The 24,239-nt window shown below is 41.3% G+C and overlaps 1 protein-coding gene across 2 annotated transcripts in view; it reads right to left on the bottom strand.

Annotated features, from left to right (window-relative positions):
* The window catches only part of LOC106583096 (F-actin-capping protein subunit beta), a 29,533-nt gene extending 17,842 nt beyond the window's left edge, over positions 1–11,691 (bottom strand). For both annotated transcript variants that reach the window (XM_014166911.2, XM_014166912.2), the window contains exons 1-2: positions 11,436–11,691; positions 5,253–5,342 (exon numbers count right to left, since the gene is read on the bottom strand). In XM_014166911.2, the coding sequence (XP_014022386.1) occupies positions 5,253–5,342; positions 11,436–11,438 (93 nt within the window). In that variant the 5' untranslated portion in view covers positions 11,439–11,691. The remainder of the gene's footprint in view (positions 1–5,252; positions 5,343–11,435) is intronic.
* Positions 11,692–24,239: the final 12,548 nt, after the last annotated feature.

The raw sequence follows: 24,239 nt of genomic DNA, 5'->3' as shown, positions 1-24,239 counted from the left end.
CTGCTAAATGACTTAAATGTAAATGTAAATGTAGCTTGAAAAATGGGTGTCTGATTATTTCTGGCTTGGTACTCTGCTGACATAATCTAATGTTTTGTTTTCGCTGTAAAGCCTTTTTGAAATCGGACAGTGTGGTTAGATAAAGGAGAGTCTTGTCTTTAAAATGCTGTGAAATAGTCATATGTTTGAAAAATTGAAGTTTTTGTATTTTTGAGGAATTTGTAATTCACGCCACGCTCATTATTGGATATTGGAGCAGGTGTTCCGCTAGCGGAACGTCTAGATGTAAGAGGTTAAGATTGATTGTTTTTTTATAAGATAAGTTTAATGCTAGCTAGCAACTTACCTTGGCTCCTTGCAACTACAAGGTCATTTTGATGCAGCACTCGCCTAACAGGTGGTCAGCCAGCCACGCAGTCTTCGTGGATTGCAACGTAAAGCGTCCATAATCGGCACCCAAAAATGCAGATTGCCGATTATGAAAACTTGGAAAATCGGGCCTAATTAAAAAAAAATCTGCCATACCGATTAATCGGTTGACCTCCAGTGCAAAGACAGCACCGCTGTCTTGAAAGACTACAACTTGTCCTGACACTTCCTGATGAAGCATGCAGAGAAATATTGGAATATGGCTTCTGAGCAGAGAGCAAGTGCATCAAGAGAGTTGCTTTCTCAGTTGCAAAAGCAGCAAGGACTTTTCACAAAACTGCATTCAGTCAACAACGGAATTGCGAGAACTAGCTATGTACTGTCCCAAAATTGCTAAACATAGCAACCCATTCGCCGAGGGCGAATTCGTTAAAGAATGTTTAAATTGACTCTGCAGCAATACTTTGCCCTGACAAGAGCTGTTTGAAAATGTTCCCGTCAAGACGAAGAGTGACACGGAGTGTTGAAGACATCACAGAGAATATGGAACAGTTAAAAGACAAGGATTTCACTTATTTCTCCTTGGCCCTGAATGAGAGCAGTGATGCACGTGACACGACGCAGTTGTTGATATTCTTACGAGGCATAAGCTCAGACTTTGAAATTACAGAGGAGCTTGATTCAGTGCAGTCAATGAAGAGCACAACCACAGGGAAAGATACGGGAGATTAATAAGTGTGTGGCAAAGCTGGGACGGAGTTTTGAAAAGTTATCCAGTGTGACCACTGATGGGTGCCCAAACTTGACAGGAAAACATGTTGGCCTTTTGAAAAGGATACAAGATCAAGTAGCTGAGCTGAACCCAGATCAGAAAATGATTTTCCTGCATTGCATCATTCATCAGGAGGTGCTCTGTAAATGTGTTCTGAAAAGGAGCCATGTTGTGGATACAGTCACTAAAGTTGTAAACTTCATAAGAGCAAAATCCTTAAACCACAAGCAGTTTGTCTCACTGTTGGAAGACAGAGTCGGATCATGCAGATCTCCCCTACCACACAAACATGAGATGGCTGAGTTTTGGGAAGGTGCTTAAAAAAGGTCTGGGACCTGAAGTCGGCGATTGCTGAGTTTTTGCAAATGAAAGGAAAATGTGGATTTCCCTCAACTGCAAGATAAAGAATGGTTGGCTGATTTTGCCTTCACCGTGGACATCATGGCCCTCATGAATGAACTGAATTTCAAACTACAAGGGAAGGGCCTTTTTGCACATCAGATATACAGCCTTGTCAAAGCCTTCAAGGGAAAATTACTCTTCCTGACCCACCAAGTAGAAGCCAACAAACTCACACCTTCCATCCCCTACTAGTCTGTTCCCTATCAGACAACCAGTGGGAGAAGTATACAATCGCGGCTGCGTGCTTTAAACTGAGTCCTTGTCGTTGAGGCTTTCAAAGTGTTGGAAAATATCATGTTGCTGGTTTCCTCTCCTTTCACCTTCAATGTGGATAACGCTCCCACTGACCTGCAACTCGAGCTTCTCCATCTTCACTCTTTTCCCTCTGTGTAGTTCATTGCATGTTTAATAAAGAAAATACCTACCAAAAGTAGAACATGGTTGTGGTTTATTCCTGTACATGTTTAGTAAAATAAGTAGCATATCTGGATGTGATTTACAGTAGATATATCGGTCAACACAGTCATACACATGATGTATAATCCTGTAATATGATTCTGGCCCCGCGAAGGCAAAAATATTTTCTAATGTGGCCCTCCATGGAACATGATTGCCCATGCCTGGATTAAGGCCTAATGAATTTATGTAAATTAACTGACTCCCTTATATGAACTTTAACTCAGTAAAAATGCTTGTGTTAATATTTTTGTTCAGTATACATTTGAAATGTAGACAGATTATTTGTTTCTCTGTGGAGCACTCAGATTTGCATGGGTGAGGTCATGTCGGTATGTATATGACTGCGTGGTTTTTATTGTTATTTATTAAGGATGCCCATTGGCTGCTGCCAAGGCAACAGGCTACTCGTCATGGGGTCCAAACAAGAATAAGGAAATGATATCACAAAAATGTTAAAATTTAAATAAATTGTTAATCTACAATACAAAATGTTTAATACCACAATAAAACAATATTACAACAATAAAGTGTTTGTGTGTTAGCGTATGCGTCTCTTCACAGTCAGCGTTGTTCCATAAGGTGTTTGGTTTGTTTTTTTACTGCTTGCTTGAGTTACTTGATGCGGAATTGAGTTCCATGTAGTACTGTGAGTTTCGCAGTGTCTGTTGTGGACTTGGGGACTGTGAAGAGACCCCTGGAGGCATGTCTTGTGGGGTATGCACGGGTGTCGGAGCAGTGAGCTAGTCGTTTGAACAGACAGCTCCGTGCTTTCAACAAACTAGCTCTCCATGTACATTTAAGGGCCAGCCGTGCTTCTCTGTTCTGGGCCAACTGTAGTTAGGCGGTGTCCCTCTGTGACACTTGACCATAAGACTGGGCAGTAATCCAGTTGCAATAAAACTAAGGCTGAGCGATTTTACGATTGGATCGTCTATCGACGATGTTTAACAACCATTATTGATGGTGATGACGTCAGCAAATGGCCTACTCCTTATTTGCCATACCCTAAGTTTTAAATACATACAGTACCAGTCAAATTGACACACCTACTCATTCCAGGGTATTTCTTTATATTTACTATTCTCTACATTCTCATATATATATATATATTCTTCAAAGTAGCCACCCTTTGCCTTGACGACAGCTTTGCATACTCTTGGCATTCTTATAAACTAATATTTATAAAATGTTCCAAGTGTTTATTAATGTCCTTGAATTGCATAACAGGCAATCGGGCATAAGCTCCCGCAGCAGCACTTTCATTAAACAAATGATGAATCAAACAACTTCATCTTGATTGCTTACAAATGGTGCATTTATATAGATGAGTACACCAAACATTAGGAACACTGGCACCTACTACCATACCCCGTTCAAAGGCAATCTTTTGTTTTGCCCATTTACCCTATGAATGGCACACATACACAATCCATGTCTCAATTGTCTCAAACCTTAAATTGTTCTTTAACCTGTTGATGTGGTTGTTACTGACAAGGAGCGCATGGCCGAGCTCTTTAATCACCACTTCATTAAATCAGGATTCCTATTTGACTCAGCCATGCCTTCTTGCCCATCCAACATTTCATCTCCCAGCCCTTCTAATGCGACTAGCCCTGAAGCTCCTCTCTCTTTTCCCCCTTACCTGCTACAAAGTTTTTCCGTGTAGGCGGTCACTGAGTCGGAGGTGCTAAAGGAGCTCCTTAACCTGACCCAAAAATAACATCTAGGTCAGATCCTTTCTTCTTTAAAGTTGCAGCCCCTATCGTTGCCGAGCCCCTCTCCTCTCTGGGGAGGTTCCAATTGCTTGGAAGGCAGCCACGGTTCGTCCTTTATTTGAAATGGGGGAGATTAATCTGATCCTAACTGTTATAGGCCAATTTTAATTTTGCCCCATTTATCAAAAAGTGTTGGAAAAACTTGTCAATAATCAGCCGACTGGCTTTCTTGAGGTCCATAGTATTCTCGCTGGTATGCAATCTGCTTTCCGCTCAGGTTATGGATGTGTCACCTCAACCTAAAGGTCCTAAATGATGAAACCATTACCCTTGATTCTAAGCAATGTTGTGCGACTATTTTTATTGACTTGGCCAAAGCTTTTAATACGGTAGATAATTCCATTCTTGTGGGCTGGCTAAGGAGTATTGGTGTCGCAGAGGTCTTTAGCTTGGTTTGCTGACTACCTCTCTCAAAGAGTGCAGTGTATAGAGTCAGAACCTCTGCTGTCTCAGCCCATGACTGTCACTAAGGGAGTACCCCAAGATTCAACCCTAGGCCCCATGCTCTTATCAATTTACAACAACAACATAGCTCAGGCAGTAGGAAGCTCTCTCATCCATTTATATGCAGCTGATACAGTCTTATACTCAGCTGACACCTCCCCAGATTGTGTTAAACGCTCTAGAACAAAGCTTTCTTAGTGTCCAACAAGCTTTCTCTGCCCTTAACCTTGTTCTGAACACCTCCAAAACAAAGGTCATGTGGTTTGGTAAGAAGAATACCCCTCTCCCCACCGGTGTGACTACTACCTCTGATGGTTTAGAGCTTGAGGTAGTCACCTCATACAAGTACTTTGGAGTATAGACTTGGTTTCCTCTATCATAATCGCTCCTCTCTCACCTCAGCTGCCAAACGTACCCTGATTCAGATGACCATCCTACCCATGCTAGATTACGGAGACGTAATTTATAGATCGGCAGGTAAGGGTGCTTTCGTGTGGCTAGATGTTCTTCACCAGATTTGCCACCAATGCTCCTTATAGGACACATCACTGCACTCTATACGGCTCTCTGGTGGACTGTGTACCCATCGCAAGACCCACTGGTTGATGCTTATTTATAAACCCTCTTAGGGCTCACCCCCCCTATCTGAGATACCTACGGCAGCCCTCATCCTCCACATACAACACCCATTCTGCCAGTCACGTTCTGTTAAAGGTCCCCAAAGCACACACATCCCTGGGTCGCTCCTCTTTTCAGTTCGCTTCAGCTACAGACTTGATTATGTTGGAGGCGCTTCCATTAGACAGATCTCTGCTATATCATGGATCAAGAGTTGACAAAGCCAAATAAACAGGTTGTTTTTCCAGCAGCAGACTATGATCGATAATGTCAAAAGCTGCACTGAAGTCTAATAAAAAAATTCCCACAATTGTCTTATTATAAATTTTTTCCCGCCAATCATCAGGTCATTTGTAAGTGCCGTACATGTTGAGTGTCCCTCCCTATAAGGTTGTCCTCTGCTGGAGACTCACCAGGTCGATGAGGTCACTGAGATTCTTCTCGATCTGCTGGGGAGGAAGACGCCTCATCAGGTCCAGAGCACAGTCCAGCTGCTGGTCATTCTGAAACACACAAAATAAGAGTCAGCTTTTGATACACATTCCAACACACAAAATGTATAGTTCTGCAAAAGAAAGTCTAAAAGCAAGTTGCACTTGCCTTTTGTCCATTTTTTTTTATTTTACAAGAGAAAATGTATGTTTCACTGTTCATTTTACATGAACTTGATCCTTGCCAAGTTCAACCCTGCAGAAAGAGTCTCAGTTTAAGCTGGTCTTGGAACATAAGAAGCTAGCCGTTTTAACAGTTATTTTCATGAATCTTTTAAAAAGGAGATTAAATTAACTTTCAAATGTTTTAGTCTAAATGCATCCATCACTGTCTGCATTTAATCAACCAAAATAGATTGAATTGACAACAGAGCCAAAAAAGTTCCCGGCCTCCCACACAGCCCCAGCAGAATGAGGCAGCCAGTGATGGATGCATGTTACATTCTTACGGTAGATACGACAGGGCCGAGCCAAGCCGTGACTAGGCTATGTAGAGAACATTCACACCCTGACAACAATAGCCATACACTCACTCACTGCATCCTAAGATTACATAGGTCATGGAACTAGCTGCTCGTGGTTTCAGTAACAGACTTTCTCAAAGCAAAACTAAGTGGCATGAGAGAGGAAGTTCTGGATTTGCCGCTAAATAGCCTTGTTGAGCATGTGATAGGTCTATCTAGTACACTAGGCAACTTTACAACACATGGCAGATTCCTTTAGGGGAGTGTCTAAATCTACAACTGGGCCCTGGCTAAAAACTCAAAGCTTTAGACAGGGTCAAACGTGAAAAACATTGTATAACCATGGTAGTTAGAAGACAGATTGACTGGTTACTATATAAGGCAATGCTGTGGAGCCTCCAGTTATTGATACAGGCCCGTCATTTTATGGCATCTAGAAAGGTCAACATTATTTTAAGTCTATGTAAATTATTTGATTGCTTGAGAGCCCATAAATGAAGACAACAGTTCATCAACTGAAAATGTGACTAAACCTATACCAAAAGGATGTGAACGATTCACCCCACTGCCTCTCCTACTTCCTTTGCTATAAAACTGAGTACAAACCTTTGTGAGGAAAGATGTGTTATTAAAATTTTTAAAAAAGACTAATTTGTGGAGAATGAGTATCCATTACAATACTCTGCTCTTACTGGCACAATTACCATAGAACCGACAGTTATGGATAAAGCCTCATGAAAATAAAATAAGTCATACCATTTTTTTTTACGTTTAAAAGAATGGGCTTGGAAACTCTAACCCTGGCAATTTGACTGGTAATGGGTACACTCACAATTACTTACATGTATTGTGATAAAATCATTTCCACGGTAACGTAGAATGTTCATTAAAAATGATGTTAAAGGTAAAATGTGAACAGCATAGTGGGTAAATTTCCACAACTATGAGTTGAAGCGTGAGGCTCAACTTCTCCGCTGTTTTGGTCCCCTGGCTACCACGCTGTGAACAGCGTGAAGCAATCGCATGCACATTTTTATTTATTTATTTTATTTCACCTTTATAGGCAGCCAGGTAGGCAAGTTGAGAACAAGCTCTCATTTACAATTGCGACCTGGCCAAGATAGAGCAAAGCAGTTCGACACATACAACAGAGTTACACATGGAGTAAAACAAACATACAGTCAATAATACAGTAGAAAAATAAGTCTATATACAATGTGAGCAAATGAGGTGAGATAAGGGAGGTAAAGGCTAAAAAAAGGCCATGGTGGCAAAGTAAATACAATATAGCAAGTAAAACACTGGAATGGTAGATTTGTAGTGGAAGAAAGTGCAAAGTAGAAATAGAAATAATGGGGTGCAAAGGAGCAAAATAAATAAATACAGTAGGGGAAGCGGTAGTTGTTTGGGCTAAATTATAGATGGGCTATGTACAGGTGCAGTGATCTGTGAGCTGCTCTGACAGCTGGTGCTTAAAGCTAGTATGCCAAGATACCCAGATACTGTGTGCAACATGCCCAGATACTGTGTGCAACTGTGTGTTGCATCTCGCTCATCTCAATATCTGCGGGGCTGCTCATGGCAACTGCAATTCACTGAGTCTACCTTTAACTGTGGCTCATGCAATGTTTTTTTTCCAATGCAGTGGAGTTGAATCAACAAATCACAGCACGGATGGGTACACTTCCTGCTTTCACATCCTGCTTTGCTCCTATGGGTACACTCGCAAAGGCCGCCAGTCCACCAATTATGCCATCATTGACTTGAATGGGGACGTCCATTTTATTTATTCTATTTCTATGGCAGCACATGCAGTCAGGAGCGGAGGAGAGGAGAAAATGTGCCTCTTTTTTATTGTTAAGTTGTTTTTTTATGGTGACTGCTGTCATTTGGCTAGCCAAATACCATGATCCAAAATTCCATGGGCTCAGGCTTGCCTTTTTGAATACAGGCCCATTTGTGAAGTGTTATATTAAAGACAATTCTGTCAAACAAGCACATATAAATAAATGTGATAAACTGAACTTCAGAAAGAAGGATGAATGAAGACGGATTGATTGATGGCGTCAGTCCCTCCACAAGCTCTCTGCATGTTCAATTACGGAGGAGATCTAGCAGCGGAACAGAGAGGATTGTTGTTAATGGGAGAAGCTAAGCTAGCGGACCACCTAGCAGAGACTTCCCTGAGGGTGATCCCTCTGAACTATGGTGAGCAGGATATCAGCATGCAGGGAAGGACAGGCCAGCCACAACATGAAACCCCTGAGAAATGTACAGGACTGAGATATCTGGAGTAGAGGTCGACCAATTAAATCGGCATGGCCAATTTATTAGGGCCGTTTTCAAGGTGTCATAAGAATCGGTAATCAGCATTTTGGGACACCGATTATATTGCACGAGGAGACTGCGTGGCAGGCTGACCACATGTTAAAAGGAACCACCAGTTTTCATGTTCTGAGCAAGGAACTTTAAACGTTAGCTTTTTTACATGGCACATATTGTACTTTTACCTTCTCCAACACTGTTTATGCATTATTTACACCTAATTGAACACGTTTCATTATTTATTTGAGACTAAATTGATTTTATTTATGCATTATATTAAGTTAACACTTTTTTGTTTTGTTTTCATTGAGCATTGTTGTAATTATCATTATATATATATAAATAAAAATTGGCATCGTCTGTTTTGTTCCTCCAATAATCGGTATCGGCGTTGAAAAATCATAAATCGGTCAACCTCTAATCTGGAGCAACTCAAGTCAAGTTTGTATTCATCCAATTTGAACTTAATGCAGTTCCGACAGTAGTCCTATTCTAATTAAATAAACAAAAGTAAAATAATTTTAGTAAGTACTGATAAATAGTGCGGCAACACACTCATCTTGAGAGATGCAAAGACTACAATTAAGCAAATTGAGATATAGCCTAGAGACCTAAAAGTCTAGAAACAACACAAACTGAACACCTGTCAAAACACATGGTGGTTCTCATAAACATCTGATTCGCAAAAAAAAAAAAAAAATTAAAAATAAAAATAAATACAAAAAAAAACACACCAATTCCAATATTCAAATTCACAGGAATACCAGTAATCAACTCAATGTCTTTCAATTTACACGCATCAGCAACCACAGCTAATTAAGTCACGGAAACCCCAAAGAGTTGGTCTGTTTTGGAATGGGTGGCCAGTAGTAAACTGGTCCTAAACATCTCTAAAACTAAGAGCATTGTATTTGGTACAAATCATTCTTTAAGTGCTAGACCTCAGCTAAATCTGGTAATGAATGGTGTGGCTGTTGAACAAGTTTAGGAGACTAAATTACTTGGTGTTACCTTAGATTGCAAACTGTCATGGTCAAAACATATAGATTCAATGGTTGTAAAGATAGGGAGAGGTCTGACCGCTTTTTTGACACCACTCCACAAATCAAGTCCCGCAGGCTCTAGTTTTATCTTATCTTGAATATTGTCCAGTCAAGGGCAGCAAAGAAAGACCTAGTTAAGCTGCAGCTGGCCCAGAACAGAGCGGCACATCTTGCTCTTCATTGTAATCAGAGGGCTAATATTAATACTACACATGCCAGCCTCTCTTGGCTAAGAGTTGAGGAAAGACTGACTGCGTCACTTGTTTTTATAAGAAAGAATGTGCGGGAAATTCCAAATTGTTTGCGTTGTCAACTTACACACAGCACACACACTTACCCCACCAGACATGCCACCAGGGGTCTTTTCACAGTCCCCAGGTCCAGAACAAATTCAAGGAACCGTACAGTATTATACAGAGCCATGAGTGCATGGAACTCCTTTCCATCTTACATAGCACTAGCGCAGCAAACCTGGTTTCAAAAACCAAAATCTCCCGGCACAACGCCTCTCCCCCATTTGACCTACTTGTGTGTATGTACTGACATGTGTAACTGATAGATACATTTAAAAACATTAACATGTGTATGTGAATTGTAAAGTCTTGCCGAAAGTCTTTGTTATACATGTCGGACCCCAGTTAAACTAACTGTCACCATTGGCGTCGGCTAATGGGATCCTAATAAATCAAAAATCAAATGCCAAGTCATCAGATGAAACCAAGGTAGAGACTACAAGCCAGAGAAGAGCAGCTGGCTATAGGAGAATCACACAGACAAAATCATTCCTTCCCTAAACAAACTTCAGTCGGCTTTCTCCTGAACACAGCCAAGGTTTTCAGATCATGTACTGCATGCCCTCTCTCACGCTTTTGGGTTGTTTCTAGGCAGATGAATCAGTCTTGTTCAGCCGACACCTGCACTCCATGACACTGTTTACCAACGCCCTAGTCTCGGTGTAAACACTGCCGGACCAACTGCCCCGGGGGCCGAGAAGAGCAGCGAGGATGGACCAACATGATGGACGAGGTCAGCGGGTGGCTGGGGAGACAAGCCATCTGCTATCCATTATATTGTATCAGACCTTCATTCCAAGTGTGCGACATTCATAAAAGGAGTAGAGTGGAGTTTGAGGTGTGAATGTAGCTAGTTAGATTTGTTGGTGACAAGGCAGTCACACATTACTTCAAGTGTTAAAAGGAATTTAGGAATTTCAAAATAATAAACAAGTGTGTAATGGTAAGGTTTTTTTGCATATCCCAACTCCCCTGCAGGAAGTGGGGTCATGGCTAGGGTCGCCATTGTACAGCGTCCCTGGAGTAATTTGAGTTAAGTGCCTTGAGCAAGGGCACAGTGAAAGATTTGTTCAAATGTTTTCAACTTGTCAGCTCTGGTATTCAAACAATCAACCTTTCGTTTACTGGCTCAATGCTCTAACCTCGAGGCTACCTGCCCCATCATATAGGCCTATATCGGAAAATAATTGCTACTGTTATTTTTCACTGTTTATTTCTTTACCTACTTATTGTTCACATAATACATTTTTTGCACTATTGGTTAGAGCCTGTAAGTAAGCATTTCACTGTAAGGTCTACACCTGTTGTATCCGCGCACGTGACAAATACACTTTGATTTGATTTGAATTGCCATGCACGCGACAATGGTGGTTGAATATATTTTGTCAGGTGCACCACAATGTGCCTAACATTGAAAGGATGTTAGTGAATTATTTCATAAAAACAATTTCACAGTTACATTATTAAACGTGTTCTACAAAAAGTTACACTGACAGTAAAGTCAACAAAAGCTACTGAACACGTAATTTACATTGTTGAAGTCAATGAAAAGTTGAGAGTTGTGGTTTACACGTCGCCTCAAATCCACCGGAGGGAAGGGGCGGAGCAGGCCGATTTTAGCGACAGGCAACCCATCGCTTGTACTATTTTAACCATGGGGTGTGTGTCTGCAAGAAGAGGGGGTAGCGAGAGCGAGACCCCTTTAATCCCCGAACTAGTTTCTCAATCCAAAACATCCTGTAACTTTATTCTGGGCGCGGAACATCAAACTGGCTAGTTAGTTAATGTAAATCGGAGTAACATGCATAGCTAGGTCGTTTAGCTAACTGTGGGTAGATAATTTATATGAATGTATATGCCACTGTCGAAACGCAACACAGCACTTCCTATAAAAGGACAGATAGCATGCTAGCTGGCTAATATCCCTTAGCAGCCCCACCAAAAACGACCCATTCCTCCAGCTCGTCTCCGCGGCCTTACCATGTCTGCGGCGCTCAGTGACGATCTCGGAGAGGAAATATGCTTTGCACGTACGTTTTATTGTGCTTGCACAACTTGTTCTTCTATACTGTTGTTGTTTTTATCCCCACCAGGTAAATTATGTTTCTTTTCGCCTCCCTCACGGAACCCAGCCCTGTCAGCGAATTCACTTCCTCAACCGGGTACAGGAAGGTGGGTCGTCACTACTTACCACAGCCACAAAGTCATAAACCCCACCCATTTCTCAAAAAAAAAATTAAAAAAATGATTTTAAACATAACCCTAACCTTAACCACACTGATAACCTTATGAATAACCATCATCTTAAATTAACTTTTACGATATGGCCAATCGGACCTTTGTGGCTGTGGAAACACAGGAAGGGGGACGGTGAAAAAAAGCGGAGATTGCATATCCGGGTCATTCCACTCCTTCTCTGAAACAGCCAATCGGAGAGGAGTAAGTAAGGGATGGCCAAGTATGGGAAGGAGAGGAGTGGTGAATGGTAAAAAGTAGATCATCAGAGGGACGAAAGAGGGCGATAGAGGGGGGTATCAATGATGTATACAAACCCTGGATTACGAAGCTATGAATTGGCCATTGAGAGATTTTTGAAGACACCGTTCGGCCATATTGGCACTCCCCTGTAGGAGCAGTCCATGGGCTCCCCAGTGGCGCAACGGTCTAAGGCACTGCACCTCAGTGCTAGTGGCGTCACTACAGACACTGGTTCTATTCCAGTCTGTATTACAACCGGTGATTGGGAGTCCCATAGGCCGGTGCACAATTGGCCCAGCGTTGTCTGGGTTAGGCTGTCTTTGTAAATAAGAATTTGTTCTTAACTGACTTGCCTAGTTAAATTAATAGGGATGAATGGAATTCTACAGTATTTCAATTAAATGTTTCAAGGACAAAATAACATTTATTTAATTATTTTTGTTGTTGTAGTGGGGACAGTAACATTAGTACTCTAAAAAAAAGACGAAGGAAAATGTTTTATACATTTGTTCATGTTTTATTTGTATGTTTAGCTCACATAATATGATGTTAAAGTATACATTACCGTGTCTGTAATACAATAAATGTGTCAAAACGAATCTAGACATTAATAAATACAATTCTTTAGCTTCCAAAATCTTTTTTACAATGGAGGAGTACCAAGACGTGTATATACACATCACTGGGTGATACAACATTTCCTCAAACTCATAATAATACCGTTTTCCTTCAACCATTTACCGTTTTTCTTCAACCATTTACTTGAAACATTGATACACATTTTATAGCAATTCAAACATGTTTTACTGAATAAAACAATAGATCTGCTCAATTCTAAAATCCACAAGCATTATAGAGGCCAAATTACTGTATTTTTTATTGTATTATTTGTAAGAAGAGTACAATATCCTAATGTAGTCTGTATCAGAGCATACCAGGGCCAAGGGGTCTGACTCAGACTTATATACAGTGGAGGAAAAAAGTATTTGACCCCCTGCTGATTTTGTACGTTTGCCCACTGACAAAGAAAGGATCAGTCTATAATTTTAATGGTAGGTTTATTTGAACAGTGAGAGACAGAATAACAACAAAAATATCCAGAAAAACGCATGTCAAAAATGTTATAAATTGATATGCATTTTAATGAGGGAAATAAGTATTTGACCCCCTCTCAATCAGAAAGATTTCTGGCTCCCAGGTGTCTTTTATACAGGTAACGAGCTGAGATTAGGAGCACACTCTTAAAGGGAGTGCTCCTAACCGCAGCTTGTTACCTGTAAAAAAGACACTTGTCCACAGAAGCAATCAATCAATCAGATTCCAAACTCTGCACCATGGCCAAGACCAAAGAGCTCTCCAAGGATGTCAGGGACAAGATTGTAGACCTACACAAGGCTGGAATGGGCTACAAGACCATCGCCAAGCAGCTTGATGAGAAGGTGACAACATTTGGTGTGATTATTTGCAAATGGAAGAAACACAAAAGAACTCTCAATATCCCTTGGCCTGGGGCTCCATGCAAGATCTCACCTCGTGGAGTTACAATGGTTATGAGAATGGTGAGGAATCAGCCCAGAACTACACGGGAGGATCTTGTCAATGATCTCAAGGCAGCTGGGACCATTGTCACCAAGAAAACAATTGGTAACACACTACGCCGTGAAGGACTGAAATCCTGCAGCGCCCGCAAGGTCCCCCTGCTCAAGAATACATATACATGCCCGTCTGAAGTTTGCCAATGAACATCTGAATGACTCAGAGGACAACTGGTGAAAGTGTTGTGGTCAGATGAGACCAAAATGGAGCTCTTTGACATCAACTCAACTCGCCGTGTTTGGAGGAGGAGGAATGCTGCCTATGACCCCAAGAACACCATCTCCACCATCAAACATGGAGGTGGAAACATTATGCTTTGGGGGTGTTTTTCTGCTAAGGGGACAGGACAACTTCACCGCATCAAAGGGACAATGGACGGGGCCATGTACCGTCAAATCTTGGGTGAGAACCTCCTTCCCTCAGCCAGGGCATTGAAAATGGGTCGTAGATGGGTATTCCAGCATGACAATGACCCAAAACACACGGCCAAGGCAACAAAGGAGTGGCTCAAGAAGAAGCACATTAAGGTCCTGGAGTGGCCTAGCCAGTCTCCAGACCTTAATCCCATAGAAAATCTGTGGAGGGAGCTGAAGGTTCGACTTGCCAAACGTCAGCCTCGAAACCTTAATGACTTGGAGAAGATCTGCAAAGAGGAGTGGGACAAAATCCCTCCAGAGATGTGTGCAAACCTGGTGGCCAACTACAAGAAACGTCTGACCTCTGTGATTGCCAACAAGGGTTTTGCCACCAAGTATTAAGTCATCTTTTGCAGGGGGTCAAATACTTATTTCCCTCATTAAAATGCAAATCATTTTATAACATTTTTGACATGCGTTTTTCTGGATTCTTTTGTTGTTATTCTGTCTCTCACTGTTCAAATAAACCTATTAAAATGATGGGAAACGTACAAAATCAGCAGGGGATCAAATACTTTTTCCCCCCACTGTAGGTCTGACTCTGGACTTTTATGTTATACAGGTCAACCAAACCTGCAAAACATCTTTGACAATTTACAGCAGAAATATTACAAATATTACTCTTATGGGTAAAAATAAAAGCTATGCGTGAAGCCTCTTTAATCATAAGCATCCCATCTAGTCGACAGATATTTAGGAGAGAGACCTTCCTGAACTGTCCTAACCAGTTTTGATAATAGAAAAATGCAGCGAATCAGTTGTTCCTATGCCACATACAATTGCTTTGGAGTTGTTCAAATAATGTTTTCATATTTCTATATGGTCAATCCATAAATAATCTAGACCTACATGCAGCGATACCTCTTGCACTTTTGGCAATGATTTCACAAGACCTATTGTACATCATATGCCTAAATGCTTAAAACCAATAGGCTAATAAATTAACACATTTTTCTTTCGATTATTTAATTACCTACTACATCATGCTATTTCAAGTTATCCCTTTGGAGCGCAACGTCACATTGTTTGAAAAAAGATACCTATATTGGGCATGTCTATAAACTGGGCAGTAGAAGTCCTCTAGGGCTTATGTTAACTTTGATTGTGTTGATGAAAATGATAGACCTTTCAAATGTTGTTTGCATCTCAGCAACATTATCGGTAAGCGACATGATGCCTACTGTACCAAAGCGATTTAAACAGGAGTGAAGTGAGTTGATATATAGGCTAACAGAATTGGTTAAAAAAAGTTATGCATGCTAACATACTAGGCAATAATTAAGAGTAGGCAGAGTGATTGCTGAAGGTGAAATTTATATAATACATTTTACCATTGCAACATTTGAAGTAGGCCTATGTCACATTCACCTTGGTTTTATGGAGCATGGTATAGAGTTCAATTCAATTTAAGGGCTTTATTGGCATGGGAAACATATGTTTACATTGCCAAAGCAAGTAAAATTGTGACGCATGCTCCCGCGCCCCCTCCCTGGTGCTCAAAGACGCCAGGCACCCCAGCATTACGCACTTCTGCCACCATCATTACGCACACCTGCCTTACCTCATCACGCTCATCAGCGAATTATTGGACTCACCTAGACTCAGTCACCTGTTTATTACCTCCCCTATACTTGTCAGTTCCCCAGCTCTGTTCCCAGCTGCTGCATTGATTGTCGTCTGTCTTTTTGAAATGTAAAAAAAATAATATTTCACCTTTATTTAACCAGGTAGGCCAGTTGAGAACATGTTCTCATTTACAACTGCGACCAGGCCAAGATAAAGCAAAGCAGTGCAACAAAAACAACAACACGGAGTTACACATAAATAAACGTGCAGTCAATAACACAATACAAAAATCTATGTACAGTGTGTGCAAATGTAGAAGAGTAGGGAGGTAAGGCAATAAATAGGCTATAGAGGCGAAATAATTAAAATGTAGCATTAACACTGGAGTGATAGATGTGCAGATGATGATGTGCAAGTAGAGATACTGCGGTGCAAAAGAGCAAGAGGATAAGTAACAATATGGGGATGAGGTAGTTGGGTGTGCTATTTACAGATTGGCTGTGTACAGGTACAGAGATCGGTAAGCTGCTCTGACAGCTGATGCTTAAAGTTAGAGAGGGAGATATAAGACTCCAGCTTTAGTGATTTTTCCAATTCGTTTCAGTCATTGGCAGCAGAGAACTGGAAGGAAAGGCGGCCAAAGGAAGTGTTGTCTTTGGGGATAACCAGTGAAATATGCCTGCTGGACCGTGTGCTACGGGTGGGTGTTGCTATGGTGACCATTGAGCTGAGATAAGGTGGGGCATTACCTAGCATAGAATCCCGCACATTGGCTAACCGGGCAATCTGCATTGTGTCCCACCCACCAACCGCCAAGCCCTCTTTTACGCTACTGCTACTCTCTGTTCATCATATATGCATAGTCACTTTAACCATATCTACATGTACATACTACCTCAATCAGCCTGACTAACCGGTGTCTGTATGTAGCCTCGCTACTTTTATAACACTGCTACTGTATATAGCCTGTCGTTTTACTGTTGTTTTATTTCTTTACCTACCTATTGTTCACCTAATACCTTTTTTGCACTATTGGTTAGAGCCTGTAAGTAAGCATTTCACTCTAAGATCTACACCTGTTGTATTCGGCGCACATGACAAATAAACTTTCATTTCATTTGTATGTTTGGCAGCATGAGTGAAGGAGGCTTTGTTGCGAAATAGGAAGCCGATTCTAGATTACATTTTGGATTGGAGATTTTTAATGTGAGTCTGGAAGGAGAGTTTACAGTCTAACCAGACACCTAGGTATTTGTAGTTGTCCACATATTCTAAGTCAGAACCGTCCAGAGTAGTGATGCTAGTCGGGCGGGCGGGTGCGGGCAGCAATCGGTTGAAGAGCATGCACTTAGTTTTACTAGCATTTAAATGCAGTTGGAGGCCACTGAAGGAGTGTTGTATGGCATTGAAGCTCGTTTGGAGGTTTGTTAGCAGTGTCCAAAGAAGGACCAGATGTATACAGAATGGTGTCGTCTGCGTAGAGGTGGATCAGAGAATCAACAGCAGCAAGAGCGACATCATTGATATATACAGAGAAAAGAGTCGGCCCAAGATTTGAACCCCGAGTCACCCCCATAGAGACTGCCAGAGGTCCAGACAACAGGCCCTCCGATTTGACACACTGAACTCTATCTGAGAAGTAGTTGGTGAACCAGGCGAATCAGTCATTTGAGAAGCCAAGGCTATTCTGTCTGCCGATAAGAATGCGGTGATTGACAGAGTCGAAAGCCTTGGCCAGGTCGATGAAGACGGCTGCAGAGTACTGTCTTTTATCGGTGGCGGTTATGATATCGTTTAGGACCTTGAGCATGGCTGACCAGCTTGGAAACCAGATTCCATCGTGGAGAAGGTACGGTGGGATTCGAAATGGTCGGTGATCTGTTTGTTAACTTGGCTTTCGAGGATTTTAGAAAGGTAGGGCAGGATGGATATAGGTCAATAACAGTTTGGGTCTAGAGTGTCTCCCCCTTTGAAGAGGGGGATGGCCGCGGCAGCTTTCCAATCTTTGGGGATCTCAGACGATACGAAAGAGTGGTTGAATAGGCTAGTAATAGGGGTTGCAACAATTTTGGCGGATCATTTTAGAAAGAGAGGGTCCACAGAGAGGGGGGGAGGGCTCGGGCAAGTTGCTGCAGGGGATGCTGAGATGTTGGCTGGGGTAGGGGTAGCCAGGTAGAAAGCATGGCCAGCCATAGAAAAATGCTTATTGAAATTGTCGATTATCATAGATTTATCGGTGGTGACAGTGTTTCCTAGCCTCAGTGCAGTGGGCAGCTGGGAGGAGGTGCTCTTATTCTCCATGGACTTTACAGTGTACCAAAACCTTTTGGAATTAGTACTACAGGATGCAAAATTCTGTTTGAAAATGCTTGCCGTATCTTTCCTAACTGACTGAGTATATTGGTTCCTGACTTCCCTGAAAAGTTGCGTATCGTGGGGGCTATTCGATGCTAATGCAGAACGCCACAGGATGTTTTTGTGTTGGTCAAGGGCAGTCAAGTCTGGGGTGAACCAAGGGCTATATCTGTTCTTAGTTCTTCTTTTTGAATGGGGCATGCTTATTTAAATGGTGTGGAAAGCACTTTTAAAGAGCTACCAGGCATCCTCTACTGACAGGAGGAGGTCAATATCCTTCCAGGATACCTGGGCCAGGTCGATTAGAAAGGCCTGCTCGCTAAAGTGTTTTAGGGAGCGTTTGACAGTGATGAGGGGTGTTTTTTGACCGTGGACCCTTTACGTACGCAGGCAATGAGGCAGTGATCGCTGAGATCCTGGTTGAAGACAGCAGAGTTGTATTTAGAGGGCAAGTTGGTCAGGATGATATCTAAGAGGGTGCCCATGGTTACAGATTTAGGGTTGTACCTGGTCGGTTGCTTGATAATTTGTGTGAGATTGAGGGCATCTAGTTTAGATTGTAGGACGGCTGGGGTGTTAAGCATGTCCCAGTTTAGGTCACCTAACAGTACGAACTCTGAAAAGATGGGGGTTAATCAATTCACATATGGTGTCCAGGGCACAGCTGGGGTCTGAAGGGTGTCTATTACAAGCGGCAACGGCGGGAGACTTGTTTCTGGAAAGGTGGATTTTTAAAAGTAGAAGCTTGAATTGTTTGGGCACAGACCTGGATAGTATGACAGAACTCTGCAGGCTATCTCTGCAGTAGATTGCAACTCCACCCCCTTTGGCAGTTCTATCTTGTTGGAAAATGTTATAGTTAGGGATGGAAATTTCAGGATTTTTGGTGTAACCAGTTCTGACGCTGTTCCTGTCCTGTTGCATGTCCGTTCTTTATTAAATGTTCAACTCCCCGTTCCTGCTTCTCATCTCCAGCATCAGTCCCTACAGAAATAGATAATAAACAAAAGTGAAATATACAATAAAAAACTACATTACACTTACAAAAGTTCCAAAAGAATAAAGACATTTCAAATGTTATCTTGTGTATATATACAGTGTTGTAATGATGTGCAAATAGTTAAAGTACAAAAGGGAAAATAAATAAACATAAATATAGGTTCTATTTACAATGGTGTTTGTTCTTCACTGGTTGCCCTTTTCTTGTGGAAACAGGTCACAAATCTTGCTGCTGTGATTGCACACCGTGGTATTTCACCCACTAGATATGGGAGTTTATCCAAATTTGATTTGTTTTTGAATTCTTTGTGTGTCTGTGTAATCTGAGGGAAATATGTGTCTCTAATATGGTCATACATTTGGCATGAGGTTAGGAAGTGCAGCTCAATTTCCACCTAATGTACAAAAGGTAAAATAAATAAACATAAATATACAGTAGGTTGTATTTCAATGGTGTTTGTTCTTCACTGGTTGCCCTTTTCTTGTGGAAACAGGTCACAAATCTTGCTGCTGTGATTGCACACCATGGTATTTCACCCACTAGATATGGGAGTTTATCCAAATTTGTTTTGTTTTTGAATTCTTTGTGTGTCTGTGTAATCTGAGGGAAATATGTGTCACTAATATGGTCATACATTTGGCATGAGGTTAGGAAGTGCAGCTCAATTTCCATCTCATTTTGTGGGCAGTGTGCACATAGATTGTCTTCTCTTGAGAGCCAGGTCTGCCTTCGGCGATCTTTCTCAATAGCAAGACTATGCTCACTGAGTCTGTACATAGTCAAAGATTTCCTTAATTTTGGGTCAGTCATGGTGGTCAGGTATTCTGGCACTGTGTACTCTCTGTTTAGGGCCAAATAGCATTCTAGTTCTAATTCTTTCCAATGTGTTAAGTAATTATCTTTTCGTTTTCTCATGATTTGGTTGGGTCTAATTGTGTTGCTGTCCTGAGGCTCTGTGGGGTCTGTTTGTGTTTGTGAACAGAGCCCCAGGACCAGCTTGCTTAGGATTTTGATAATTAGATGGAATCAGCCTAATTCTGCATTATTTGTTTTTTTTACATTGTACACAGATTATATTTTTGCATAATTCTGCATGCAGTCTCATTTGGTGTTTGTCCCATTTTGTGAATTCTTGGTTGGTGTGTGGACCCCAGACCTCACAACCATAAAGGGCAATGGGTTCTATAACTGATTCAAGTATTTTTAGCCAGATCCTAATTGGTGTGTCAAATTTTATGTTCCTTTTGGTGGCATAGAAGGCTCTTCTTGTCTCTCAGATCGTTCACAGCTTTGTGGAAGTTACCTGTGGTGCTGATGTTTAGGCTGAGGTATATATCGTTTTTTGTGTGCTCTGGGGCAACAGTGTCTAGATGGAATTTGTATCCGTGGTCCAGGGAACTGGACCTTTTTTTGGAACACCATTATCTTTGTCTGACTGAAATTTACTGTCAGGGCCCAGGTCTGAAAGAATCTGTGCAGAAGATCTAGGTGCTGCTGTAGGCCCTCCTTGGTTGGGGACAGAAGCACCAGATCATCAGCAAACAGTAGACATTTGACTTCAGATTCTAGTAGGGTGAGGATGGGTGCTGCAGACTGTTCTAGTGCCCTCGCCAATTCGTTGATATATATGTTGAAGATGGTGGGGCTTAAGCTGCATCCCTGTCTCACCCCCCCGGCCCTGTGGAAAGAAATGTGTGTTTTTTTTAATCAATTTTAACACACACTTGTTGTTTGTGCACATGGATTTTATAATGTCGTATGTTTTTCCCCAAATACCACTTTCCATCAATTTGTATTGCAGGCCCTCATGCCAAATTGTGTCAAAAGCTTTTCTGAGATCAACAAAGCATGAGAAGACTTTGCCTTTGCCTTTGTTTTGGTTTGTTTGTTTGTCAATTAGGGTGTGCAGGGTGAATGTGTGGTCTGTCGTACGGTAATTTGTTAAAAAGCCAATTTGACATTTGCTCAGTACATTGTTTTCGCTGAGGAAATGTCAGAGTCTGTTGTTAATGATAACGCAGAGGATTTTCCCAAGGGGTCAAACTTGTCTTGGGGTCAAACTGGGGTCAAACTTGTCTCCACTTTTGTGGATTGGTGTAACGCCCTGGCCATAGAGAGGGTTTTTTTGTTCTCTATTTTGGTTAGGCCAGGGTGTTACATGGGTGGGCGTTCTATGTTTATTTTTCTATGTTGGTTTGTTTCTTTGGTTTGGCCATGTGTGGCTCTCAATCAGGAACAGCTGTAGATCGTTGTTGCTGATTGAGAGTCATACATAGGCAGCCTGTTTTTCCTTTGGGGTTTGTGCGTGATTATTTTCTGTCTAGGTTTGTGTTAACCCTGACAGGACTGTTTGGCTGTCGTTTCTTTTAGTGTTTTGTTTGTAGCGTTTATTAAAATCCTTTATGATGAACACATCCTCCGCTGCACCTTGGTCTCATTGCGACGACGGTCGTTACAATTGGGGTGATCAGTCCTTGGTTTCAAATATTGGGGAATATGCCAGAGCTGAGGATTATGTTAGAGTTTAAGTATAGCCAATTGGAATTTGTGGTCTGTATATTTTATCAGTTAATTTCAGGATACCATCAACCCAATAGGCCTTTTTGGGTTGGAGGGTTTGTGTTTTTGTCCTTTAGTTCATTCAATGTAATTGAAGAATCCAGTGGGTTCTGGTAGTCTTTAATAGTTGATTCTAAGATTTATTTGATCATGTATATGTTTTTGCTCTTTGTTCCTTGTTATAGAGCCAAAATAATTGGAGAAGTGGTTTATCCATACATCTCTGTTTTGGATAGATAACTCTTCATGTTGTTGTTTGTTTAGAGTTTTCCAATTTTCCCAGAAGTGGTTAGATTCTATGCATTCTTCTATTACATTGAGCTGATATCTGATGTGCTGTTCCTTCTTTTTCCGTAGTGTATTTCTGTATTGTATTAGTGATTCGCCATAATGAAGGCGTCAGCTCAGGTTTTCTGGGTCTCTATGTTTTTGGTTGGATAAGTTTCTACATTTTTTCTTCATCAAACCATTTGTCATTGTTGTTAATTTACTTAGGTTGTCTGCTTGACATTTTTCGATTTGATAGGGAAGCTGAGAGGTCAAATATACTGTTTAGATTTCTACAGCCAAGTTTACACCTTAATAATATTAAGAAATTATATAGATGGAAGGAAAGTAGTGTGGAAATCTACCAAAAAACAATTAGGCAACAGCAAATTCAATCCCTTCTAGACAATATCCTGGACAAAATGTTTCACTGTAATAAATAACTTCCTTTGGCTTTGATGACTCATGATTGCGCAAAGCTCTGTTCAAGTGGAGTGTGATTTTGCTGTGATCTGATTGACTGTGAACGCTCTAAGAGACTCTGGGTTGAGGTGAGTGATAAAGTAGTCTACAGTACTACTGTCAAGAGATGAGCTATATGTGTATCTATCATAGGAGTCCCCTCGAAGCCTACTATTGACTATGTACATACCCGGCGTCTGACAGAGCTGCAGTAGTTGTGACCCGTTTTTGTTGGTTATGTTGTCGTAGTTGTGTCTAGGGGGGCATGTGGGGGAGGGAATGAGTTCACTGTCGATGCCTCCTCGCGATTGGTTATTTATTCCCGCCATCTTTTGCAACAAAGTAAATTAACACCTTCCATAGAGATAGATAGAGAACTCAAATCAAATGTTATTTTTCTAATGCGCCGAATACAACAGGTGTAGGGTAGACCTTACCGTGAAATGCTGACTTACAAGCCCTTAACCAACAATGAACTTTTAAGAAAACATTTACTAAATAAACTACAAATAAAATAAGTAACACAATAAAATAACAATAATGAGACTATATACAGGGGGTATCGGTACCGAGTCAATGTGCAGGGGTACAGGTTAGTCGGGGTCATTTGTACATGTAGATAGGACTCATCTTTGTAGCTGTGCATGTGACAGCATTGGCAGCGCCATTGAAGCTATCTCAATTTTAAAGTAGTCAATTTTCTTCTTCATGATTGGCTGATCCCTTCTGATGACCCGGTTGGACATGACTCCAACATGATCACTAGGAGGGATCAGCCAATGAAGTCAGATGTCCCACCCAGTTGTCTACATTATGGTGGAAGCCCTCAATAGCGCTCGCCAACTTGTCATCCTAAAACTCGTAAAATGAATGGTGAAAGAATAGGATTTTGGAGTAAACGCAGAAAATAAGGTCTGAGGTTAACGCATGCTTAGGAAATCTTATAAGTTATGTTCTATGAGATAATAGCAGTTATGAATTGTGAAGCCTTTATATACTTCATGTGCTTTTTAAAAAATATAATAAATTCTTCAAAATTCACAAAAAGTGACGTTAGCTGATGAAGATGATCTCATAGAACAAAACGTATAAGATCTCCTATACCTGTGTTAATTACAGACCTTATTTTTGGCATTTATCCCCCCAAAATCCAAAAACCCAATTCATTTTCTGCATAGGCTTTGTCCAACGAACCATGGTGGAGTTAGTGCCTATAAAAAGACGCCATTACTATTTATCTCTATGGCGTTGCCCATGCTAATTTGGCCTTTTGGCCACTAGAGGCTTCTATCATTGTCTATGGCGCCATCAAAGGGTTTCATCATCACTATCTTTCCTTTGTGCTACCTCAAACTGTTTTGATTACCGCCTGAGAGAAACTTTTATTAGTTAATTTTACTCCTGGCTGAGAGTTTGTCTGGGCAGTGTCTTAACATCATCCTAATACCTACTCTGAGCTGGAAGCTTATTTTGTCTTAAAACAGGTTTTAACAGGATTCCAATAGGACCTTTTCTGAGATGCTTTGTGGATATGGGCCAAGTTGTTGTAATGCCTCTCACCTCATTGTTTGGTCATAAAAAAGCTTCCCTCAACAAAGTACTCTGAGATCTACTTTAGTGCAGGGCTCTCCAACCCTGCTCACCTCCTGTAGATTTTCGCTCCAACCCTGTGAGCCATTCATGCCCAAACACATGCAGTGTGATCAATGTCAATTATTTGGTAATGTGTCAAGTGTATGTAGACGGGAGTAGTATTATATGCCAGCTGAGTGTAAATGCTGCAATTGGGGTGTTGAACATGCACTTGAATTTCTGACGTGTCCGGTTAGGTGAAGGAGAGGGAGGTGGCAAGAATAAGGGCTGTCCAGAATGTCACCTATCCGGAGGTGTTGACAAGAGTAGAAGAAAGGAGTGAAGATGAAGAAGTAATGGTAGTAGGAGTAGAGTCAAAAGATGATATTAATTGTCAACAGAGGGATCCTAACACTTTGCATGTTAAGAAGGTGGACGTTTATTACTTTGGTTGTCAACCGCACAGTGGAAACGGAATGGAAATCTGAGAAAATAGGCGTCATTTTGTGTGCG

The sequence above is a fragment of the Salmo salar genome, chromosome ssa22 (genome assembly GCF_905237065.1).
Source record: "Salmo salar chromosome ssa22, Ssal_v3.1, whole genome shotgun sequence".
Taxonomy (NCBI): Eukaryota; Metazoa; Chordata; class Actinopteri; order Salmoniformes; family Salmonidae; genus Salmo; species Salmo salar.
This window is presented reverse-complemented; position numbering and strand designations above follow the sequence as displayed.